We start from the raw sequence: 23,498 nt of genomic DNA on the forward strand, positions 1-23,498 counted from the left end.
CGCCGCCCGGCTCCTCCCAAGATGGCGGCGGCCCCGCCCCGCGCGGGCGGTATCACGGAGCCCGTCCCCCGGCGGTGGGGTGTATGATCGCCTCGGTGTGCAGAGAGGGTGGCGGCCAGGCGCTGGGGCGGCAGGCGGAGTGGAGGGCGCTGGGTGAGCAGTGCGGTACCGGTTGTGTCCCGGCTGGTGGGTGGTCGGCGGCTGGGGCAGGTCGGGGACGGAGAGGGAAACTTTCCACGCGGAGTAATTCCCCGCTGGGGCTCCGGCCGATTTTTCGCGGCCATGTTGTGAGCCAGGGGTTGCCTGGTGGGGAACGAGCTCCGCCGGCGGGAGGCGGCGCTGGGCTCCGCTGGCGGCTGCCGTGCGGGGCTGTCCCGCTGGGGCGCTCCCAGCCGCCCGCCCGCGGTGGTATTGCTGCTTCCCGCCGCCGGGAGGGAGGCGGCAGTGAGGGGAAGGATCCGTGGAGGAGAGGGGCGGCGGTTGGCGCTGGCTTGTCCCAGGGCTCTGCGGGAGTTGCGGGGTCTGGGGAAGGAGCTTGGGGGGAAACAGCAGTGGCCCCGCCGTGTTACGTAAGTGCCCGAAACTGCCCAACTCGTGACCGGCGCCGAGGCCCGGGCGGCGGCCGCTTACTGTGGGGTGGAGGGACGGGACGGGACGCGTCTGGCTGGGGCGGAGGGCGCTTCCTTCCCTGGCGGCCCTGCGGCGCACCCCGCCGCCGGGTGAGCGCTGCTAGCCGTGCCCAGCTCGGAGCGAAACCCCTGCACAGTCTTGGTGCTGTGGTGCAAAGAGAGCAGCGGAACCGCGAGCGGCGTGAGGTGCTGGGGTGTTTTGCTGTGAAACTCGGTTAGGAGAGGAACGTGACTGCTCTGCTGAAGACATATGTGGCTGTTGTCTGAAAGCGGCTCAGGAAAACACAGCCACATGGTTTTCCTCTCGTCTCATTTGAAGTCCTCTGTGCACAGACAGCGATGTTTATAAATGGAAAAATTGCTCGTCTTGGCAAGGGAGCGCTGGGAGAGCGGGCGGAGCAGCGCGGCCGGGCACCGGCTTTGTCCCCGCGCCGTGAAACTGCTGCCGCGCAAGTTTTAACGTCGAGCGGCAGTGCAGCGAGTGCTGATAACCAGACAGACCTGTTATATCTTAAAGGACTCCTTTGCCTGGATTTTGATTGAATTGAGTGGTTCCAGAAGCATCATTAAGTCCTAACTAGGGGTCCAGTGTGCTGAGTAGTTACTGTAGGGTTTGATGCTTATTTGACATACTACATCCGAGGCTGTAGTGTGCGTAACAGCTTAAGTTCGGATGAGGTTAATGCAGTAGGCAAAGTGAGTCTAAAATCAAAGTCACAGCGCTAGGATCAGTTTCAGAACTGAGATTGCCATTTCCTATTTCCAAAAATAGAGAGCTTCCAAGACTTGTTTATTATTTTAGGGATGGCTACCTGAAAGAAGGGAAGTTTTTAAAGATAACACTGTAATCAGTGCTTAAACCCTATGAATTATTTGCTTTGTAAGCAGTCATCAACATGCAGAAAGGAATTGGTTCTTTAGCCCAGAAAGCAATGTTCTTGCTTTTAACCTATATAATCTAAGTATTATTGATTAATTGAGTGAGAAATAAGAATCCCTGTGTAGTTAAATGTCGTGTATATCAGCTGGGTTTGTTAAATAACATTTTCCTAAGTGTTCTAGTGCTGTGCTGCTAGTGCTATAACAGCAGTGAAAGTGAAGTGTTGTGAGACTGAGTCCTGAATTCTCGTTTCTGAATGCAAATCAGCCACATGCCTTTTGGAGTGTGTTTTGCTCTGCACAGAAACACACATAAGGAGTCCCTTAAATGCTAAATGAAAATGGGTGAGTAGAAATTTGGAGCTGGAGAAGCTGGATCAGCTTTCTCTGCCTTACTCTCCAGAAGGAGACAGAGTAGTGTCTTTTCACCTAGAAGCAAGTTTTCACTAGATAAAGTGATGAAATAATTCTTAGCAAGAGCTGTGTTCTGTTTCCTTTACATTATGGGCTAAGGCTTAACTCTAGTATTATGTACATTCCTGGACTAATAGAAGATTTGCCTGTAATATCCTGAAGTGCTTTAGTTTACAGAAAATATAATCGGTAAAATGGTTGTTTAATTCAAACAACGCAGTGACTTAGGTTTCACTGTTAGGGTTAGTGGATGTGGAAGATTCCAGAGCAGTAAAGAGAGATGGAACTGCAGTCTCAGGTGAGGCGTGATATGGCAGAGTTTGGCCACATCTCTTAGCAATGAATACATTTCTTAGATGTTGGTAGGTAAGAAAGTTGACCTCTTGAATTTTTTTTTTTTTTTATTAAGAAATTAAATCTTACTCTCTACTGCTTCAGGTTCTAAAGGTACATTTGTGGTTTATTCCAAGCTCTGTTAATGTTCATACTTACTTTTCTATTGATGTAATTTTTAAAAATTATAGATGATGCCTGTATATTTTACTGCTTTCAGGGATTAATTCAGTAATTTGATACAAGTTTGATAATCTGTACATTGTTCTGAAAGAGAATATGTAAGATAAAAAAAACCCACGCTTTTGAAATAGAACGGTGTAGGTAAAACTTTCTCCCTTTCTAGGTTTGTAGAATACCTTTGGTTGTCATGATTTAGCAGAGGACTTGTTTTTACAGTTGAGGGGAGTAAAAAGCTACTCTGTAGGTAGGTGTGGTGGAACATGTTTACTGTGCTACAGATTATTTTGATGTCGTAAGCTATAAGATGTGATGAAAGCTGTGTTGGCAAGTAGAGTCCTGCAGACTGAGCCACATGAGTAGTCTTGTTGAAATAAATGAGTCTGCTCACATGAGGAGTGGCTTGATGGAGAGTTGTAGGACAGAGATTCTCCTTTTAGGAAAATAAACATTATTGTGCAGAAGTGTTACTGAACAGAAGAGTACTTGATGTTTTTCAGGCTGCCACTTTAATACTACATAGTCAAAAATGCGCTCATATGTTTACTTTAAATTTTAAAGTTGCGTTACTAGGCAAGAGTGTTGCCACCTTGGACATAATGATGCTTTATATGGTGGTGTGGTTTTTTTTTTAGCCTGTTAGTGATTGTAAGTAATTTAAGGATTAAAATAATATTTAGGAGTGGCTTTTTTTTTTTTCCTCTTTGCATCATTATGTTTTGCAGCAAAACAGTGTTAAGCATATTGTGTATGTAATATAGCAGGATTTGGGCATTTTGTACAAGTGTAAAAGAAGAAAAAACAATTGAAAATTAAAGATTTCAAATAGAGGAATGTTCTCTCTATATCCCCTCCACCTCCTGTTCCTGAATGTAAGACCACATGCAAGCAGTTAGTTACTGCAGTGAGATGCAATGCTTTGAGAAGCTATACTGATTGAAATAGATTCAGGGAGGTTTCTAGATGTATCCAGTCATGCTGTCAGCAGCTTTAGTTTTCACTAGGTACCTCTTGTACCTCAAGTGGTATATATTACCTACAGGTAATTGTTTTGCTTTTAAGTACATAGCATGCCTTCTGCAAAAGGAAAAGCTACAGCATGTTCTTTGACATTTACATTTCTAAAGTGTATGCATAATTTGTTAATGCAAATAAATATTAAAGAGTGCACCATACACACTGCTGTTCAGGTTGTCAGGCAGCATCTTTCTCAGAACAGTTTGCTGTGCAGGTTAACTCCAGTGCAGACCTTTGTGCAGTTCTCAAGGTTTCATGTAGATCATGTCATCTTTGCTATGCAGTAAGGGCCTGAGAGCAAAGGAAAATGGCCTGTTAGATGGGACTCGGGGGGAGCACGAGCCCCTGCGGTATTCTGGGTGCTGTTTATTGCACTTGGAGGTCTGGTTTGTGCTGAGTGCTCTAATGTCTGTACTCAAAGTGCTTTCTCTATAACTTTAAAATGCATCAAATGTATTTGACAAGCAGTAAAAGGCAAAAAGGCCAGTGAGTGCATTTCCCAGGAAGGCCACCTACAGTAAGCTGCTGTGATTATGGGGTTGTTTCAGGAAATGACCCTCCCCCCCCCCCTTCTGCTTTAAATCTCTCCTAACTTAGCTGTGAATTCTCAGTCATGTAAAACTTCTGAGACTGAGTTTTAGTGCACTTCTGTTCTGAAGGCTGTGACAGTGAGATTTTGGTTTTGTTAATTTTTTTTTTCTCTTCCCTCTTTCCCATTCTGATCTAGGTTAGCAGCATGGAGGCACATGGACTGCCCTTTTAACACACAGGTTTCTGGCTGAAAAGCTGGTTACACTGAAGATTGACAAACTTCGTTTACCATTGCTAAAGCTTTCCTTTTTGACAATGGCTGTCAGATGTTGGTTTTTTTTTTTGACCATCTTTCACTAGGTATTTGTTATAAAAAGGGCTTATGTCCCTTGCTCAAGAAAGAGCAATTCAACACTTGGATTATTGGCTTATGTATTTTAAATTGCAGGATAAATACATTTTAAATATTGCTGGGGGTGACAGTGACAGGTCCATGATTACAGCACTTCAGTGTTGTCCAGTTTCCTGAAAATCACAACATGTGCTTTGATTCCAAGCCCCAAGCTGTGTTTCAGCCCCTTGTTTCTGCTGTGCTGGAGGTTGCAGCATGGTGACAGCCCTGCTGTGCACATGGCTGCTGGGGCCTGAGACTTTTTTTTGGTACTGATTTAAGCAACTTGTTTCAGGAGGTTTAAATGGTAGCAAAAAGAATCCCTGCAGCCTGCCATATGTGCCCTTAGTCTGTTCGTGCTGGTAAACTAGTGCTAGAAATTGCTTGACTCTCTTTTTTTGTAAGGAGTTAAAAGCTTAAGGAACTAAGTATGTCTGAATATTCTGGTTTTCCTGCTGTAATATAGAAAATGTGCTGTAGAAGTGCTTTGTCTGACCAAGCTAGTTAGTGGCCAGCTGCCTTGCCTCCTGAAAGGCTTTCTGCAGTGTAAAGCAGCATGAGGTTTTCCCCCTGAAGTGGAGATTTCCGAACTTATTTAGGTTAAGAGCCAGCAGCAAGTTGAGGTGACTGCACCTGGTCAGAGGAGAAGGCTGGGTGTTATTACTTGGCTTGTGTTTTGTTTAGTTTTGTGGAAATGCTTGGAATTAGTGAGCTGATAAAAGAAACCTCTTCATTGCGAATCTTCTCTTCCTGTAACAACAGGATACGTGAATTTAAAGGACACACACATGGGGAAATAATACTGATATGATAAAAATGAGATAGTGATGATGTGGTTATGCTGCTACGCTTGTAAACTGAGACTGCCTGGGAAAACTTTACATTTAGGTAGTATATTTTAAAACAGCAAATTCCTATTGTGTTGCAGATATTTGTAGGTAATTAATAGCTCTTGCCTAACGTTGACTACTTGGTGACTCATAGCTTGTTCATGCTATAATCAATCACCTATAGCCTGGTCCTTGTTAGACTGTTAAAGTTCAGTATATGATTATAGTAGTGAACTAAAGACAACTTAAAACAGAAAACTTTTTTTTTCCTAACACTAACTGGTTTAGGTACCTGTGCACCTTAAAAAGGTGTAAGCCAGTGAACGAAGTCAGGCATGTCATTAGTCTATGCATTCATGAAGAAAGGGAAAATAGAATTCTGTTAACTTGATGAAGCTTTTTGAACGTGGAGATGTTCTGGAAGCTTTGAAGTGTTAAAATATGAAGGTGCTCTGAAATCTAGGTGGTGCTGGTTTTAGTGTATACTTGTGCAAAATGACACCAGGCTGAGTGGTGCAGTTGACATGCCTGAGGGATGGGAAACTATCCAGAGGGACTTGGACAGGCTCAAGGGGTGGGCCCAGGCAAACCTCATGAGGTTCAGTGGGGCCAAGTGCAAGGTCCTGTACCTGGTTTGGGGCAACCCTGGTATTAATACAGGCTTGAGGGATGAAGAGACTGAGAGCAGTCCTGCAGAGAAGGACTTGGGAGTACCAGTGGATGAAAGGTTGGCTATGAGCTGGCAGTGTGTGCTTGCAGCCCCGAAAGCCAGCTGCATCTTGGGCCATATCCAAAGGAGCATGGTTAGCAGGTCAAGGGAGGTGATTCTGCCCCTCCACTCTGCTGGGACCCCACCTGGAGTACTAGATCCAGCTCTGGAGTCCTCAGCACAAGAAATGGACCTGTTGGAGCTGGTCCAGAGAAGGGCCACAAAATCAGAGGGATGGATCACCTTTCCTGTGAGGAAAGGCTGCGAAAGTTCAGCCTGCAGAAGACTCCAGGGAGACCTTATTGCGGCTTTTAGTTCTTAAAAGGGGTGTATAAGAAAGATGGAGAGAGACTTTTTAGCTGGGCCTGTTGCAATAGGATGAGGGGTGATGGTTTTAAAATAAAAGAGGGGAGGTTCAGGTTGGATGTGTGGGAAAAACTCTTTACAATGAGGATGGCAAAAATACTGGAACAGGTTGCCCTGTTCATTCCAGGATGCGCCATCCCTGGAGACATTCAAGGCCAGGCTGGTTGTGCTACTGGGCAACCTGATCTAGCTGAAGTTGTCCCTGCTCATTGCAGAGGGGTTGGACTAGATGATCTTTGACCAAACTATTCTATGATTCTGTAAGAGATACTCATTGGAAATGCTTCTGTAAATGTTCTCTACTTGTAGGTTAAAGATTCTGCAAGAGGGATCCTGGCAAATAATATTTAAGACTAAGTCTTCTTTTTCGTGCTTATGGGGAGACAGTCTAGATAGCTGTTGGCAAGTTACCTCTGTGTGTGCTCTAAATACAATAATCCGTAACAACAAACCACACAACCAGTCTTGTTTTGGAGAGCCTGCTTGCAAGATGGATTTAGCAACGCTTTGGGTTTTTTTTTAGGACAGCTGTATCTGGATCTGTTTTTTCTGTTCTAATGATGTTGTGTCCCTTCCCTGAAAGAATTTAATTAAGTCTGTTTCCAGATTTAAAGATGATGCTGTGGATTCTCGTCACTGTGCTGCGTTGGCAAGAATAAAGGTAGTATCTAGCTTGCTCTGAAATTGGTCAGATCTCTTTGAGTTTTCATGTCCCTCACCCAATGTCCATTTCATGTCAAGTGTAGTAGTATTTATGTATGTCACATTGTTTGCAAGCCCAGATGGGTACCCAGTGCTGCTGAAGTGGGCTGTCAGCAGTGAAGCTGTTCTTTTGCAGGCAGCATATCGGATGGGAAGGAGACACGCAGTGCCTGTCAGGCAGCCTGGAAGGGAGGGGTAGGAAAACTGCTGCCAAACTGGAAAATAACATTGGCTGGGGAGACTCTTTAAACAGCTAAACAATTGGAGTAGAAAACATAAACTGTAAACAGAAAAATGTGTTCCAGTGTTTGGTATTGCAGCCTGATTGAGTGATCTTTTAGGCACTGACCCTGCATGTGGGATTCGTATCTGCTGGAGTTTCTTGATCTGGAGCATGGTCCCAGGCCTCTGCCCTTGACTCTTCTGGCACATTTCCAAGGTGTTGGTTTGTTGTCTGCTATCCTGATGGCCTTTAGCTACTCAGAGCTGTGGAGAGCTTCATATGGAACCTCAACTCTTTTGGCTTCAAGATCTTCAGAAGCTGGTTTTGAAACCACATTGTGTTGTATGTTCCCAGTGCTTTGGCTAAGGTGAAAGATAGAGTTTGCTAACACCAGAGGCTAAGCTAACCACTGGTAGTGCTCCTAATACATGCAAATGGCAGGTCAGAATGCTAGGGTGTATTTTCCCATGACAGCAAAGATTTGATCTGAGTATTGGGCTTTTTTCAGTTCATTGTTTGTTGATTAATATAAAATTGCTCATGTATGTTTATAGTTTATAAATATCTAGTTTGTATATATACAAACATACAAAACCTCAGTCTTTCTACTTCTATCTGTGAGTATGCCGACAGCTGGGAGTATTTGATATACCCATAGTTGCCTGGATCTTGCTTTATGTGCTTTGACAGATTGGTGTCAAATTGGAAACACTGTCCATGGTGGGTCAGGCCTGCCTGTTCACCTCAGTTGCAGAGCTCAAGCTTTCAGGGTTGTGTGGCTGTGTGCTGTGGGTTTTTCTGCTGTTTTTTAAATTCCTTTAATCCTAGTCATTACATGCTTTCCACATGCACATGCTGGCTACCTCACCTTTCACATCTTGAAAGGTGGTCAGAATTTTCCCATTCAAATGGCACCAGTTGGGCTGGCAGTACTGTTCAGAGCCGTGTAAGCCTGTATCAGTGCTTGGGGAGTGCTCAGATTGTCAGTAGATGGGTAAGGACATGGAGATGAAACAAGTTAAGGAAGTTACTGTTTGCTCCAGCCTTTGACTACCAGGTGGGAGAAGAACTTCTTTCCAGCAGCAGCTCTGTCTCTCTCATGCCAGCAGACACAAACAGTATCTGCTACTATGGTTTATTATAAATAGAAGCTTGACAGTGGTAATAAGCAGCTGATTTAATTTAAAAGCTGGATCTCTTACAAGAATGCTGCACCTGGGCTTCTGTAGTGAAGCCTCTTCTCCCCTAAGATGCATTTGGGGACTTCTTCCGGTGAAACTGGGAACAGAAGTTAAAAACAACCACTTTCAGCTGGTATAGGAGTAGATTGAGGCTCTCCTGATAACATACTTTGTGGTGCAAAGCCTTTAGTGCTGCAGAGGTTTCCTTCCTCCATATATTCTGTTACTGCCAAACAGGAGAAGGTGGTGGAAAAAGCTTTGAAACTCAGCAGTCCTGGGTCTCTGTTTCCCATTAATGGGTGCCACGTTTCTTGCTTGGAGCGGGGGTGCTGGCATTGCGGCATGTGGCGTTACAGCCAAGGTGGTGAACTGCCCCAGCTTGTCTGGTGGGGCAGCCTGCTTCCGCATGCCTTTGTTTGCCTTCAGCCTCCTCTGTGATTATGGAGCATTACAACTCCTTCAGGACATGGGAGCTTGTCTTTCTGTTTACAAGCAGGTTAAATTGGTACTCTCTTTCTAGCTGAGGTTTATTGTGTTAAATACCAAACCTAGTAAGACACTGATGTGCAGAACTTGGATGGTTTTGCCTGCATACAGTAGGTCGGGCAGCATGCTAACTGCAGCAGAATGTTCTGGATGGTATACTAGCATTGCTCTGCTCTTGCTGTGCTAATGCATATGCTGCTTGGCAAAACAGCTAGTCTTTTGCTAAAAATAGTTTTCTGTACCCAAGCTAGCTTCTGTGTGGGTTGGGGAATACAAGGTCACACATCTTGAAAGATCTGCCTAGAAATTATCTCCATCCCCAACATGGAGTTGGCCTCTCCAGGCATTCCTAGCTCAGTTGGGCAATGGCTACTGCAAATTTGAAAAGTAATGCACTTGCCATGCAGATTTGATAATAAAGCCTTTTTTTTTTTTTTGTTCTTAATTTTGAATCATTTGAATCATTTGTATTCTGTGAGTGATTCTCACACAACTGGTCAATTAAAATGGGATGGCAATTCTTCCTTGGAAGTAGGGAATGAGAGTATACTAAAATAAACTGCAATGTATTCAAAGAATTACTAAACTGTAAGGTGTTAGGCAGTTAAAATAGGGGTGTCAACCTTCTGCCTTCAAGAAGAGGGGGGACTAGATTTGGTGACAGTTGTTTGCAGCAGTTTAGAAACAAAACCTGAACAGATCTGTCTGGGTTATTATGGTAATTGTAGGTTTATGATGACATCTGACGAGACAAACACATGCATTTGCTATTCTGATGCATTGCACATGACTAAATTCTGGACTGAGAAATAATATAAAGATTTCTGAAGTACTGGCAAGGCAAAGTATTCACAGGTCCTGTAGTACGAAGGAACATTGTTGTTGTTAACTTATTTCCAGCGTGGTTTCTGCCAGTCTCTGGCTGGTGCCAGAAAATCACTGAACAGGCTGAGACAAATGAAAGGTAAAGACTGCTGGTCTGTATTGGGTATACCAGTAAGGGAGTGAGCTCATCTGCGATTCCCCACACCACAGCCATTGCTCCACAGCCTTGTGCAATGCAGGAAGCCATTTCTTCACAGTGGAGGAAGAAAAACAAAAATCACATTCATGTAGAAAACATTGCACTGAGAATCATAGAAATGAGACTTGAGAGAGGTCCACAGTATCATCTGTTCTGCTTTCCTCCTAGTGTAGTATTGGTAGATGCTTATATTGTTCTCTCTATAGTGTTTGGACAAAGATACCACAAGCATCTTTGCTTCCTTAGAATGATACAAAGCAGTTTTGGCATTGCCACCATCCTTTTCTGGTGTTTTATCTTGCTGCCTTTTTGACTTTAATAAATGTCAGTAATCAATAAGGGTGTGAAAAATGGTGCAAAGAGGTGACAGAATATGTTTCCTCAAGGAAAAGGTAATTTTTTAATTTATTTTTTGTGTCTGTAAATCAAGTCAGTTTCTGTCCTGTTACTGGTACCTTTCTGAATGCTGCAGCCAGTAGCCAGGTTAGTCAAAAGTAATTGTGGGTAAAGACTATGTTGAAGAACTTCGAAGCTATCTTCTTGCCTCCTTTCCTGATGTCATTTCTACCTTGATCCAGTCTCTTTAATCTCTTGGTCCTTCTTATTTCTTTACAGTATTGTGATGTAGCTTTTTTTTTGTCATCCTTGATACTTGTATCTTTTAGACACCATCAGGGTTATCCTTTGTGTCCTCCTCATCAGCTCACTCCAGTACTGATAGCAAGAGAGTTTGTTAAATACAGCACTCGGGGGAAATACTTTTGTGAAGAGGATTCTTGGAGATCTGCTTGTTAGAAGGCTGTATTTCTCTTTAACTGACAGTTGTTGTCATCTGATGTTTTAAATAGCATCCAGGACAGCCAGCTCCATCACACTATAGGCATTTAGGTGCTATGTCATGTCAGCTTTTAGCAGTAGTAAAGACCTTTAGAAAACATTTGTCATACTCCTATCTCCTCTCAACATTTTTTTTTTTGATGAAATTTCTTCTAATTTCACTTAACTTTATGGTCAAATTGGTCTTTTTACTGATTTGTAAAAAGCAACTGGTGAATAATGGATATATATATGATAAAATTAATACTAAAACCCCTGCAGTTAATTATAACAGATGTATTTAATCGTAATGAAATGAAATATAAATGAATTTATAAATGCATTAATGGATACTAACAACTTAATTTTCCTCAATATTTTATTCTACGCATTGAATGATAGACATAAGGTTTAATTAAATATCTCTTGCTACTATTTCTGTGTCATCTTTAATCCAGCTCTTGGTATTACCTTTATGGTCCTTGACAGGTAGTGCTGACTCGTGTGCTTGGGTTCTGATTACAGCTAATCAGATAAAAGTGCATAGAAAACTTAATTTTGCCAACAAAGATGACACAGCGAAACATTCAGGACAAGCGATGGCATCATCCTTCTCTGTATGTATTGGAGGCTGTGTAGGAGGTGAAACTAGTGAGGCTAAAGTAAGATTTAAAATTTATGTTGGTTTCTCTTCTGACTTGTATTGGAAACTGAAGAATATCTGCTCTGTGTGTGTTTAGTTCAGCAATTTATCACACTGAAACTGTTTTCAAAGCACTAGGCATTGATAAGCTTCCTTAAACAGATTGCACTTCAGGAATTTACACTGTTTTACTTGGCAATGGTGCAGAAAGTCAAGTGTTGCTCTTAAGAGTAATACATCTGATATTAATAGAGATTAGAGTACTGTATTATGGTACTAAGATGCCTTCATACCTGAAAGCTTGTCCACAAAAGGTGGTGATATTACCAGTTCAGACAGAGCTTTAAATCGGAGGGATGTATGAGTGTTCTGGGTAACGGAATTGTTTGTGTTTATTCAACCCTAAGTTAAATTAGCTTGTCCTCCTTCCATAAACAAAATGCAAGAGGAAAGCTGAATGGGTCTGTGATGATGTATATCACTTACTTGAAGCCTATTACTGAAAAACTATGTAACTCTGTAAATGACTGATTCTGATGAACTGTTTGTAATGAGAGTTTCTCTGTAGATCCAAAAGATGAATTATCTTACAAAGCAGTCACTGAGTTAATGTTAAATATCTGGTCTGCTGATAGTACTTGACTGTCCTAGATTTACAATTTCTGTTCTGTAAAAGTTGTATTGCTCTTCTGTACCTTTCTTGTATGTTTAACTTGTGTGCTTAAATAATAATAAACCAAGATTCAGTTCTACTTTGGCCATCATACAACCTTTAACTTTGCCTTTTAAGCGACTCTAAACAGAGGCTTGTATTATGGAATGTACATTACCTTTAAGCAAGGAGGAAAATGTATTAATTTGAATGTACATGGTAGAACATAGTTGTTGATGTAGTCTGTATGTGCAAATGCAGGTTTAAGTACCAGTGTTCTGTACAACTGGATAATTATTTAGGAGCTTATTGAGTGGAAGGATATAATGTGCTTTTGTTTAGAAAAAAAACTGTACCATGTTTTCTGTGTTTTCTTTCTTTATTCCTTTTGTATTCTTCTGTTTCTGAGTGTTCTTTTCTGTTCTCTACATTTGCTTCACTGTAACAATATCTGCATCTCATTTCATCCAGTCTAATGGTGTGACCAGATCCTTTTTTTTTTTTATTTATTTTTTTTAACTGGACTCAATTTACTGAATCTGGTTTGGAAGTGTCCAGGGTCTGCTGCAGCTTTAGGACTGCATGGGCCTCTGTGTGGTTGGTTCTGAGCCTTTACACTTTTTCCTTTAAAGCTGTCACCTTAACTGTGAATGTATGTAGTAATGGATGAGCTGCCTGCATCTTGATACCATAGCTCTGAGACATGTAGACTACCTGTTTTTTATTAATGCAGTGTGTTAAATGTAATAGTTAACAACCTAATTGCTAATTGTACAGCTGTTGATAGATGAACTGGCAGTTGCAGCAAGGCCAGTATAGCACTTCCCTCCCTTGAAGGAGTGTTGAAGAAAAATAATGCTAAAATTTAGGTGCTTGTTAATTAATATTTGTTAGCGGGGTCTGTGAACTGGACAGGACTTGTTCTTGCCCAGGCCAAAAAGTAGTGGAGTGATGGTTCTGCTGTATTGCTGAAGAAACTTGGGAAGTCAGGTGTGTCCCTTGTCCTTTTGTTTATAACTACTGTGCCTGTCCTGCAGTCTAAAGGGAGTGCTGGTTGTGATGACAGCATGCACTGAGCTGGTGTGAGGAAGTTCTTGTGCTGAGCTGTATACAGTCTGCATCACTATGCCATAGTAGCTTTTTCTATCTCATTTCTCCCCTCCAGCACCTTTGTGTTACCTATGGTTCTGCTCTGTGGTAATCATGCCATCTGCTACAGTGCTAATGTAGTAGTAGACAACATTTCTACTGTTCAATTAGGTGTAATGATGTCAGTCAGAGTTGCTTGAGTTTCAGTTGGTTCCTTGCTGTCTTCATCTGCAGCTGTGCAGTTTAGTCTGGCCTTGTTATCAGGAGCAGAGCTAGCATTTAAAAGAAACATTCTCCTATTTTGAGTAAGACCTGTAGAAACATTGAGTGCTGGGAAGTTGTCAGTTTGGTCACCAGGATACAGTGGCAGAAACAATTATGTGGGAAATGACTTGTCAGCGCACAGCAGCCATAACAGAATTATTTTCCTGCTGCAGAAGCCTGGAATGTTAATAACTATAGTAAGTATGTGACTCCCTCAGCAGGGGTGGTGCTTTAGGTAAGTGGGTAACTTGTTAGCTCTGCAGAGGTTTCAGTAACGTCTACATTTGCTCACTTTGAAGATGATGCTTCTCACCAACAGGTACAAATGTAAAACTGGAGTGAAAGAGGGGAACAAGAAGCTCTTTATCTTGATAACAGAATTGTTACTTCTGTAGAAACTTCTTGTGGGTAAAACTAGAAATAGCTTAGTGTTAAAACAGTTCTGCATATGGTATGGAAACTGGGGCTTTCTGTGTCATGAAATACTTTGTCGCCTTTAAATAGCGTATTACATTGCAGAGATGAAAGCCTTTGACCAGCATTTTCACCATGAAAGGGGCTTAATGAGAGCATGTGTGTGGGGAGGAGGTCAAACTGAAGTTAATTGCAGCATTTTGAGAGGTGAAGTTTGTTTATTTGGAAAGGCTGCTAAACCCTGCTCACTGTGCAGCCCTGCGTAGCTAATTTTTCTTACAAGGTGATTTATTTTTGTGATGCTTTGACTAGCAGCTAGTACCACATTGCAGTCTGGACACAGAAAATGAATCTGATGTGATGGACTAATGCTCCCTATAGCCAAATGGAGTCTCTTTTTGCATAGGGGCCTGGGGACCTTTGAGAGTTTGTATGCTAAAAGTGTGAAACTGGAATCAAACACGCTAAAAGTGTGAAACTGGAATCAAACATGCTAAAAGTGTGAAACTGGAATAAAATGTGCTAAAAAGTCTGAACAGTAAGTTTGAGGGTTTTTACTTCATAACATCCATAAACCAAAAATATTTGTAAGGTGCTCCCACTTTCCCCTGAAGTGGGGCTGTGTAGTGTGTCATTTTGAAGCCCACGGTTCTGCTTTAATTCCTTACTCGCTTCTGGGAAGATCTGGGACATGTTTTCAGCAATTTGCCATCATCTGGGACTTGCTTTGTTTGATCAGGTCTTTAGATTCTGCATCTTGAGGACCGTAATCCAGTAACTGCTTTTTATAGTGGCCTGCAGTAGAAAGCTCAGAAAAAAGTTTTAGCTGGCAGAGAGGAGGATATTGCCACCCAGTTCGTCCCAGATCCTTTATCTTTTAGAATATATCTGAATATGCTTTAAGAAAAGTTTGTAATTCTAAAAGACTTGTCAGTCCAAAAGCTGTGTAAGGTTATCAATTATATCTTGGGCTTGAATATTCCTTTGTGCGTCCAGACAGTATTTTAATGTAACAGTTCCTGATGAGAAGAGGTGCACCTCTTCTTGTAACTTTAGCTCATTCTTGTGACTTGGGGATAGCTTCTCTTTTGTGTTTCTGATCTACTTTTTTTTTCCATGTTCCATTATTATTTCTAATCATGATGCTTTCCAAGTAGTTTCTAGTTATCTATTTCTAGACATACTTCTTTTCTCAGAAGAGGCAAGTGAAGATGAATGAGCATTAGTGTGCATAGGATTTCAGATGGATTTTTAATATTTAGTTCTCTAAAAACTTTAGAAAAATGTCAGAGTGCTCATTTTATAAAGTCTAATCTATTGGTGCAGGAAAATACAGCCCATGCCCTGGAAAGGTGGAATAATCCATCAGCAGTCTGTGGCTTTTGCTACATTAATTGAGGCTGGTAGGTGAGAGTTTGTTGGATGTTCCAGACAGAAGTTTCAGTGTAGAAGAGATGCGATTATTTTGTCTTTCCTAATAGTCCTGAACTTGCCACACATTCTTGCTTCAGGTCCAGTAAGTGATCATTTTCAGCAACAGGCTGGAAGTACAGTCTTCAGTACAAGCTCTGGAGTCATGTATCTTGGTTTCAGGCCATTATGATTCTTAAATGATCCTGGAGAGTTGTTTTCTCTTAGACCATCCTAGAGAGCAGTTAATTAAAACCTTTTAGCCTTTTCTCCCCGTTTTCTTCTGCCAGTGACTTGTATTTTGAAAGCTTTCATGGTGACCTTGCGCAGTTTGCTATTTATTGGCAGGGAGTGCAGAGTTGGAGTTGTGGAGCAGCGAGTGCTTCCTCCAGGTCGCTGTAAATTCACACCAAGAACTTGCTTCACTAAGAATGATCAGTATGATTGTGGGTATTTTTTTTTGGTGGAGGGGGAGGCAGGGGAGTTCCTCCTTGTTGACAAGCAAAGGCATTTAACTTGCTGTAATTTGCAGATAATTCATTAAAAAGTGTAAGCTTAGAAGTTGTGCATATTGATTTAAACCTGCAGAAAAGTGTATTATTCTGGTCTGTCCCCTTTGCACTCTGCTGACTGGTTTCCTTCCCCGCTTCGCAGGGAACATGGTATTACTAAATAACTTCAGGCTGACTCTGTGACAGATACCTTGTTTTCCGAGTCCCAAGCAGCTGTAGGTTCAGCTTTGGTGCTTGCAAAGGCTGTTTATTGCGAGTATGTTGTCAGGTGGGAATGGTTATTTGGCAGTTAATGACAATAACCCTCATTCCAAATCCTGGGCTTTGGCAGCCAAGCACCTGAAGTTTGAGTTTTGAGCCTAGGACTGTAGCAAATGCACATCAGAAAGCTCCTAGTTTTATCTTTTGTATTCCCTCCTTAGTACTTTCTCCTTCATAGACAGGTAAGAGCTGGGACAAGCAAGCAGCATTTCTGCAGAGTGGCACCTCTGCATTAGACAGGGCTGTAGTAGAAGTGAATCCAGTCACTTAACCAAAAAACTCACTCTGAAGTGTTTTACCCTTTGCCATGTGGTAGTAGGTAGTTGGAAGGTGTATATTTAAAAAAAAATAGGAGAGGGGAAAAAAATTTGGTAGAACTTAATGCCAAATAAAACATGTAGAGGTGGGGGAGTATTGCATGTCCCTGTCTGTATATAAGTATGGGTGCTTGGAATGCTTGAAAGAAAGAAAAAAGGATCATTGTGAGGTAATTTGAGTCTTCTGCTGTTCTCTGGGAGAAAAAAGATACTGTCATTACTTCTGTTTACTGATCAGTTTAAGCCAATGTACTTTCTATTCAGGACTTGCCTAAGCATCTTCGCTCCCATCCCTCCATGATATCCCTCCACTGCAGCTATCCTGCCAACCTGAGCCCTAAAACTCAACTGATGAGCTCATCAAAACTCAGAGCTGATGACCAGCTCTGATTTAATTCTCTGTGTAGCTTCTGTAGTGGCACAAGAGAGCAAGGAGGGAGGCTGATAGCTGATGTGGTTCTGCTTTGTTTCCTTCTGTGATGATACTGATTTATGCTGTTTGTTGCGGAAGGATTTAGGGTTTTAGTTCACTGTCCACTTATGGGCCTCTTTTAAAGGGAATGATGGACAAAGCTTCAAGAGCTTTCACAGGAGTGATGATTCAGAAAAGTAGGGCTGGTGAATGAGATGGAAATAACAGGGGTTTGTTTATTTATTTATTAACTTCTACTTGGACTTCCAATCTTATCTCTAGAGGTGACAAGCATTTCAGTCCTCAGACAGGTGAATAAAGTCAGTAGTAATTATTGTTCTGATTAAAGAACAAAATGTTTTGCAGCAAAGATGATTTAAACTTACTGTTAAGAAAATACTTTATAATTGATCAAATGGCAAGCCACTGGACAGAGTAATGGAGGTCGGCGTGGTTTTATTTTGACTGATACCTGGTAGAAATAGCATAGGTGTACTTGCCTGTGTACCTGGATGCAATGCAATTACATCTCTTGAACCGTTTTTAGAAGGCAGTTTGTGTTTTGTCTTGACTTTCTGCAGATCAAAATAATTTCAAATTTGGTGGCTTTGTAATTCCACTCACCATAGAACTGGTTTTATTTTTTTTTTACTCACACACAGTAAGTAATACTGTAAGGCACAAAATCTGAAAGTAGTGCTGGATAATATATAATATCTTTAATAGATTCTCCTGTCTTCAGTGTCAGACTTTGATACAAGGTGATGTTGTGTGCAGAGCTTAAAAAATGTCAGTTTAGTCGTATTTGAACGAGCCCTCATGTCAGACTGTTTTAGTGTGGAACTAATTAAACTCTCAAAGCAGTAACTTATAAATTATCTTTTAATCACACTTAACATTGGCCATGTGCATTTGTGTCAGCACAGTTAACATACTGATTTAGATAAAGCCTGATGAGAGGTTTTTCTGCCACCAGATTTCTATCCCGGTTTTGTAAGGGAGTATCTGAGATGTGATTCAGGGGAAGATTGCCTGGTTCAGGCTATGGCAGAGCAGAGAGTCTTGAGCAGCATCAGTTTTGAGCCTTGATTCAGCCCAGTTTCATCTCAGTTACAGGCTGATACTTTATTGGTGACAGACAATGTGAATCTAAAAGAAAAGGTAGGTGGACTTTGAGGACTTCTCAAATGGGGGTTGTGCTGGGAAGCACAGACAGTAGGCGCTGCAGTATTTTCTACTGTGCTCTCCTTCAGGCCTGTTCAAAGCAGTGGTTGTACCAGACGGTGCTGTGAGCGTCAGCTATGCAGTAGCTGGAAAGGAAGTGCTGAGAGGTCTGTCCTTAGTACTTGTCTCTGCCAGCTGTCTCTTTGCTCTCTAAATTCATGGTTCAGGTTCATGTCCGTACTCAGGAGGAGCTTGTGGAGCAGATCTGGCAGGAGTTTCCTTTGCCTGACTTCTGCCTGGTTAGCTCTAGGGTAAAAGATAGGCAAAAGGGTGGTTTGCTGAGGTGTGAATCACTATAATGACGTCTTATTTTCAGTTCCCTGTTGGATGCCTTAGGAATCTTACCCTTATAAGAGGAAAATCTTACTTGCTACTTGGGGAATGGCAAGGGATGGTTTTAATCCGTAACTGGAACATACGTACTCTTTTGTTCATCAGTACTTCCTAAAATGTGAAGGTTTCTTGCCTAGACTTTCATCTGGTGCAGATGGCTTAGTGTTTCTTGAGAGCATAGTGAGCTATGTGGCTTGTCCTCTGTGCTGGTCTACCTCTGTACATCACCTCCTCATAGTGGCTGCAGATGTGGTTTGAGTATGTGAGGAGTGAGGGACTGGGGCTCCTGCAAAAAGGCATCAGCAGCAAGTGCATGGTGGACCACCAACCATGACCTGCTCTCTGCTCAGTGTTTGTCATGAAAGGAGGTGGTGGGGGCTGCAAGCTGGGGCCTATACAAAATGATTTTAGTAGGTAAATTCACGGTTTTAACCCATGATTTAAGGTTTACATACTGAAAAAAGAGCAATACTGAGCTTGGCTGTGGTGGTTTCCTATGTGAATATCAGTTGTACATTTTTTGTTTGCTGTGTCAATGCTAACATGAATCTCCAAGCTACTCAGTTAAGTTGATGTTTCCGTCATTAGAATTTAGAATGATGGATGATACTTTCTTTTGCCATCCAGAGTAGGTGCAGAAGGATATATAGAACATATGGAGAAATACAACATTAAACCAGGATGCAGTAATGTTACAGGAGAGGAAACCTCTCATCTGTTGCCAGAAGCTCTCAAGTGCAGTGCTGCAGGTGCTGTCTGTGTGATAAAGATAGCTGTCGGCTGGATGGAACATTTTTGCTTTAAAAAAGAAAAGACTAATCTGTTGCTAAAAATTCTTTAATTTTTAGTGTTAATACTTATTTAAATAAGTATTTAAAGTGTTAATACTTATTTAAATCCAGCCCAAGTCAGTGCGTCTGAGCCAGCAGGGTCTGTGAGGTGTTTTAAGAAATGCAGGTTGGTACCTTCCTTGGGGAAGGCGCTGTTGAATCTGTCCTGTTCTAATAACAAACTTTTTTTTTTTCTGATTTTAGGATACTTGTGAAAGATGGTGGATCGCTTGGCAAACAGTGAGGCAAACACTAGAAGAATAAGTATAGTGGAAAACTGCTTTGGAGCAGCTGGTCAACCCCTGACTATTCCTGGTCGTGTTCTGATTGGAGAGGGAGTACTAACAAAGCTGTGTAGGAAGAAGCCAAAAGCAAGGCAGTTCTTCCTGTTCAATGACATTCTTGTTTATGGCAATATAGTCATCCAGAAGAAGAAATACAATAAACAGCACATAATCCCACTAGAAAATGTCACTATTGATTCCATCCAGGATGAGGGAGACTTACGGAACGGGTGGCTTATCAAAACACCAACAAAGTCTTTTGCGGTTTATGCTGCCACCGCTACAGAAAAGTCTGAGTGGATGAACCACATTAATAAGTGTGTTTCTGATTTGCTTTCCAAAAGCGGGAAGACTCCTAGCAATGAACATGCAGCTGTCTGGGTACCGGACTCAGAAGCCACTGTGTGCATGCGCTGTCAGAAAGCAAAATTCACGCCCGTCAACCGTCGTCACCACTGTCGCAAGTGCGGCTTTGTCGTGTGCGGGCCTTGCTCTGAAAAGAGGTTCCTGCTCCCAAGCCAGTCCTCCAAGCCTGTGCGGATTTGCGACTTCTGCTATGATCTTCTTTCTACTGGGGAGATGACTGCTTGCCAGTCCACTAGATCAGACTCCTACAGCCAGTCGCCTAAATCATCTCTAAATGATGTATCTGATGACGATGAGGATGAAGACAGTAGCGACTGAGGACCAGATGTTTTTTTTTTTCCCATGTGTTGCAATTCGTTTCAAACCATATGGAGCTGCTTTTGGGGAAGTCTGTAGTGAGGTTCCTCAGAAAAAAAATCCTGTTCTAGCCATAAAATATGCCTGAATATCTTCAATTACAATGTGCCTCAATCTATGAATTCTCTAGACAATAGTTTTTTCACTCCTCTGCAGGGATAGGCTGTTGCAAATGTTATCAGAATATTTTCCAACTTCTTATACTTGTGTCTAGGTTAGACTTTTGTGGAAGATTGGAGAATAAAATGTACTTTCTTAATTTAACAACCCATACTTCCTAATGCTTCATATTGCTATGTTGTTAAGTGGGATTTTTTTCCAGATATGGAGAGGAAGACTAAGCATACATGGAACAGCGATGTTTTGGTTAATCCCTTAGACCATCTTGTGTTTATCTAACCATGGTATATAATGAGTTGAAATGTGACATAACATGCAATCCTAAATGTCACAAAACTTGGAAATTGTCTTGTTTTGCTCTTATTTATGACTTCCTATGCCAAGCAGTGCCTTGTACCAATTGTGCTGATTCAGGAAGAAACACATCTATTGTGTTGTCTGTATTTGCCTGATGCCGATATCTGAGAGATTGTTGGTGCTATTGAAAATAACTGCTGTGTTCAAAGTGGAGCTTTGATAAGGTCATAACTGTACCCAGTGGTGGGTGATGAAGACCCAAATCACACATTCTCACCTGTGCAGGCAGACCCCAAGACTCCGTTGATTCCCACAGGCTGCAGCAGGGTTCTCCTAGCAGGAGTTGCATTGCAGGTTCAGGATCTTGAGATGAGAAGCTTAGTGTGGCTCTTCATGGGGATTTATATATTTTATTTTCAGAGCAGTTTCTAAGTTTCAAATTTGGCAAATGCATTAGCTGGGTGATAGAGCATTTGGATGTGATAGCCTATATATTTTTGGAAATAGCTCCCTAAAATAATACTAAATTTTTTCTTAAAACATTGAGGAGAGGGTCAGGTTTCCCCCCATCCCCCAGGAGTTTTATTGGCTTGTTTAGAAAGAGCCTCATTATTTTGAACAAAAAGCCTGCAAGTATCCTTACAAAAATTGGCTTTCCTTTTTACACAGCTGACCTCAGGATAAATGTGAGATGCTTGTTATTTCATTCTAAATGTATACCCAGGACCAAGAAAGATGTATTTAAGAACTGTAATGAAGTCGTCAGTGCAGAAAATATCTGTGATAATATTCTTTTTTATTTTTAATAAGTTCTTGTATACAGAAATGTCATGTTCCCATATAAATGTCAAAGTTAGATTTGCAAAGACATGTTAAACCCCCAAATACTATGTTTCTATATTTTTATAATGGTAGTGTCAATTTTGAAGCAGAAAAACCTCTTTGAAATAGTTGTATGAATGTACAACTGACTTTATAAAAAGTTACACTTTTATATCTCCGAGTGACAATTTCTGCACTGTTTGCCTTGGTTGGCAATAATTGGGTTAAATATTTATTGAATAAACAATCAATGCTGCATATTGCACTAGTCTCCCTTTCTGTATGCTGTAAATCTCAGTCTATATATAAAAAAGAGCAGAGCACTTCAGAGCTGTAGCCGTCTGAGATTTCTGGTAGCTGAAGATGCACTTAGTATCTTTAGGGAGGCACTCTGCATGAATAGTCTGCAGGACATCACTTCAGGTGAAAACTGCATTAATATTTTTAGCTTGAGCAATTTCTAAAAGTAAGGTTTTTTAAAAAGCACTCAAGAGCACTTGATCTACTTTGAAATACACGTAAAAAGGGGAGAGCTAGGGATGAGGAAGACTGTAAAATTACCAGAGAAGCAATAAATAATTGTATACACTGAAAAAGTAGCTGAAATGAGTAGTTACATTCACTTATTCCTTGAAAGATGAGGGAATGGTGACTTGCAGCAGGGGAAGACGGGCTGTTCTGAGAAGGCACTTCCAGTTAATAGTGCTTACTTTTTGTACCTCTCAATATTTATATTTCAGGACTGGAGACTTGTAAGCCTAAGTTTTTATACAGAATCAAAGTACAAACCTCTCTTATACATAGCTTCTGATGACTTAACAGGTATTTTCTTCCATGTGCAATTGTTTCTTAAGCTATCAAATATTAACCTGTCTTGTTAAAGGGTCTGTCTCTGTGTACTTTCCCTGTGTTTCTATATATTGTGCTTACTTTTCAGCACTTTCTAGGGGGTGGGAAGAGGGTTGCCGAGAGATCATATCCTGTATTTTGCAGGATGTTCTTGTACCTACTTCAAATATCTTTTTATCTGTGAATGAAACTTGCACTGTGCCACACTGATCCCTGAAGCTGTAACCAAACCAACTTGTACATGTGGGAGTTATCATCTGAAACTGATGTATGTGGTCCAAACTTTTTGAGAAAGCTTTAAAAAAAGGTGTTTTATGGTATTACTCCTATCCATCAGTGATATTAGTTTAAAACTTTACAAAATGGACTTAACAGTGACTTCTCTTGTACTTAAATTCCTGAAAGGGCTCGTTTCATACTTTGTGATCTTGTTCTTTCAAATTATTTTATTTACAAATACACGGTGTAGCTTCAAGCCTATGTGTTTAATTTTCTTTAACCATGGGCCTTCAAGGGTGACCAAATAGGGCAGCTGTTTTTTATCTTGCAAGTATTTTAGCAGCAAATTTATTCACTGTCTGGAGGGATTAATAAACTGGGAGTGTGAGCATACATGAGGAGACTTAAGACCAAATTGGAAATAAATGTAGTTACGTATTTAGAAGCCACTTGCACACTTTACTGTCTCTTTAAAACAAGGGTGACCAAGCGTGCTGCGGAGTTGGGCTTTTGTTGGAGTAATGTCAGCTGGGCCATTGGAAGAGACTGGAGGACCCTTCACACAGGGCAGGTGCTGAGCAGCTCAGCCACAGTGCTGAAAGTCTCTGCCCTGGGCCCTATCAAACCACTGCTGAAGGCAAGACTTCTCATGGTGCCAAACTGGAGGCTAACTTAGTACACTTCTTGGAACTTCTATGCTCTTAAGATCTTAAAATAGCGATTAAGTATGGTCAGTCTTGGTGTATGTTGTGTGCTTTCATTGGTTGTAGTAGGCTTAACCTGCCTTTTTTTTTTTGATAAACTTTCCAAATCTAATGGAATGAAACTGGCAGCAGTGTCTGCAATGTCTCTCTTGCAAGGCTCTGCACTCAGCTTCTGCTTTGTAGAAGATACTGTATTGGAGAAATAAGTTCACATTTGCTCACTCTTAACCAGTACTTTCTTTTGCTGGTAATGCTAAAGGAAAGGGAAAAGTCTCTCTTCTGAAGGTTTAATTGAAGCCTACTAATTTTAGCTTCTGCATCTAAACTGCCATTTTTATCTTAAGATACAAATTAGACTTGTTTTCCTTTCAGGCTTGATGCAGCTGAATTTCCTTTAGCTAATGAGTA

General features: G+C 41.4%; 1 protein-coding gene across 2 annotated transcripts; it reads left to right on the forward strand.

The window, feature by feature from the left end:
• Positions 1–22,487, forward strand: PLEKHF2 (pleckstrin homology and FYVE domain containing 2). Of its 2 annotated transcripts, none has more exons than XM_057400500.1 (2): positions 1–153; positions 19,277–22,487. In XM_057400500.1, the coding sequence occupies exon 2, from the start codon at positions 19,291–19,293 to the stop codon at positions 20,038–20,040; it is 750 nt and encodes a 249-aa protein (XP_057256483.1). In that variant the 5' UTR covers positions 1–153; positions 19,277–19,290; the 3' UTR covers positions 20,041–22,487. The 2 variants fall into 2 exon arrangements, with proteins under 2 accessions (XP_057256483.1, XP_057256482.1); XM_057400499.1 differs by lacking the exon at positions 1–153 and adding an exon at positions 382–569.
• Positions 22,488–23,498: the final 1,011 nt, after the last annotated feature.

Source organism: Pezoporus wallicus, unplaced genomic scaffold (assembly GCF_028554395.1).
Source record: "Pezoporus wallicus isolate ANWC-B61680 ecotype Strahan unplaced genomic scaffold, APGP_CSIRO_Pwel_v1 contig_7985, whole genome shotgun sequence".
Lineage (NCBI taxonomy): Eukaryota > Metazoa > Chordata > Aves > Psittaciformes > Psittacidae > Pezoporus > Pezoporus wallicus.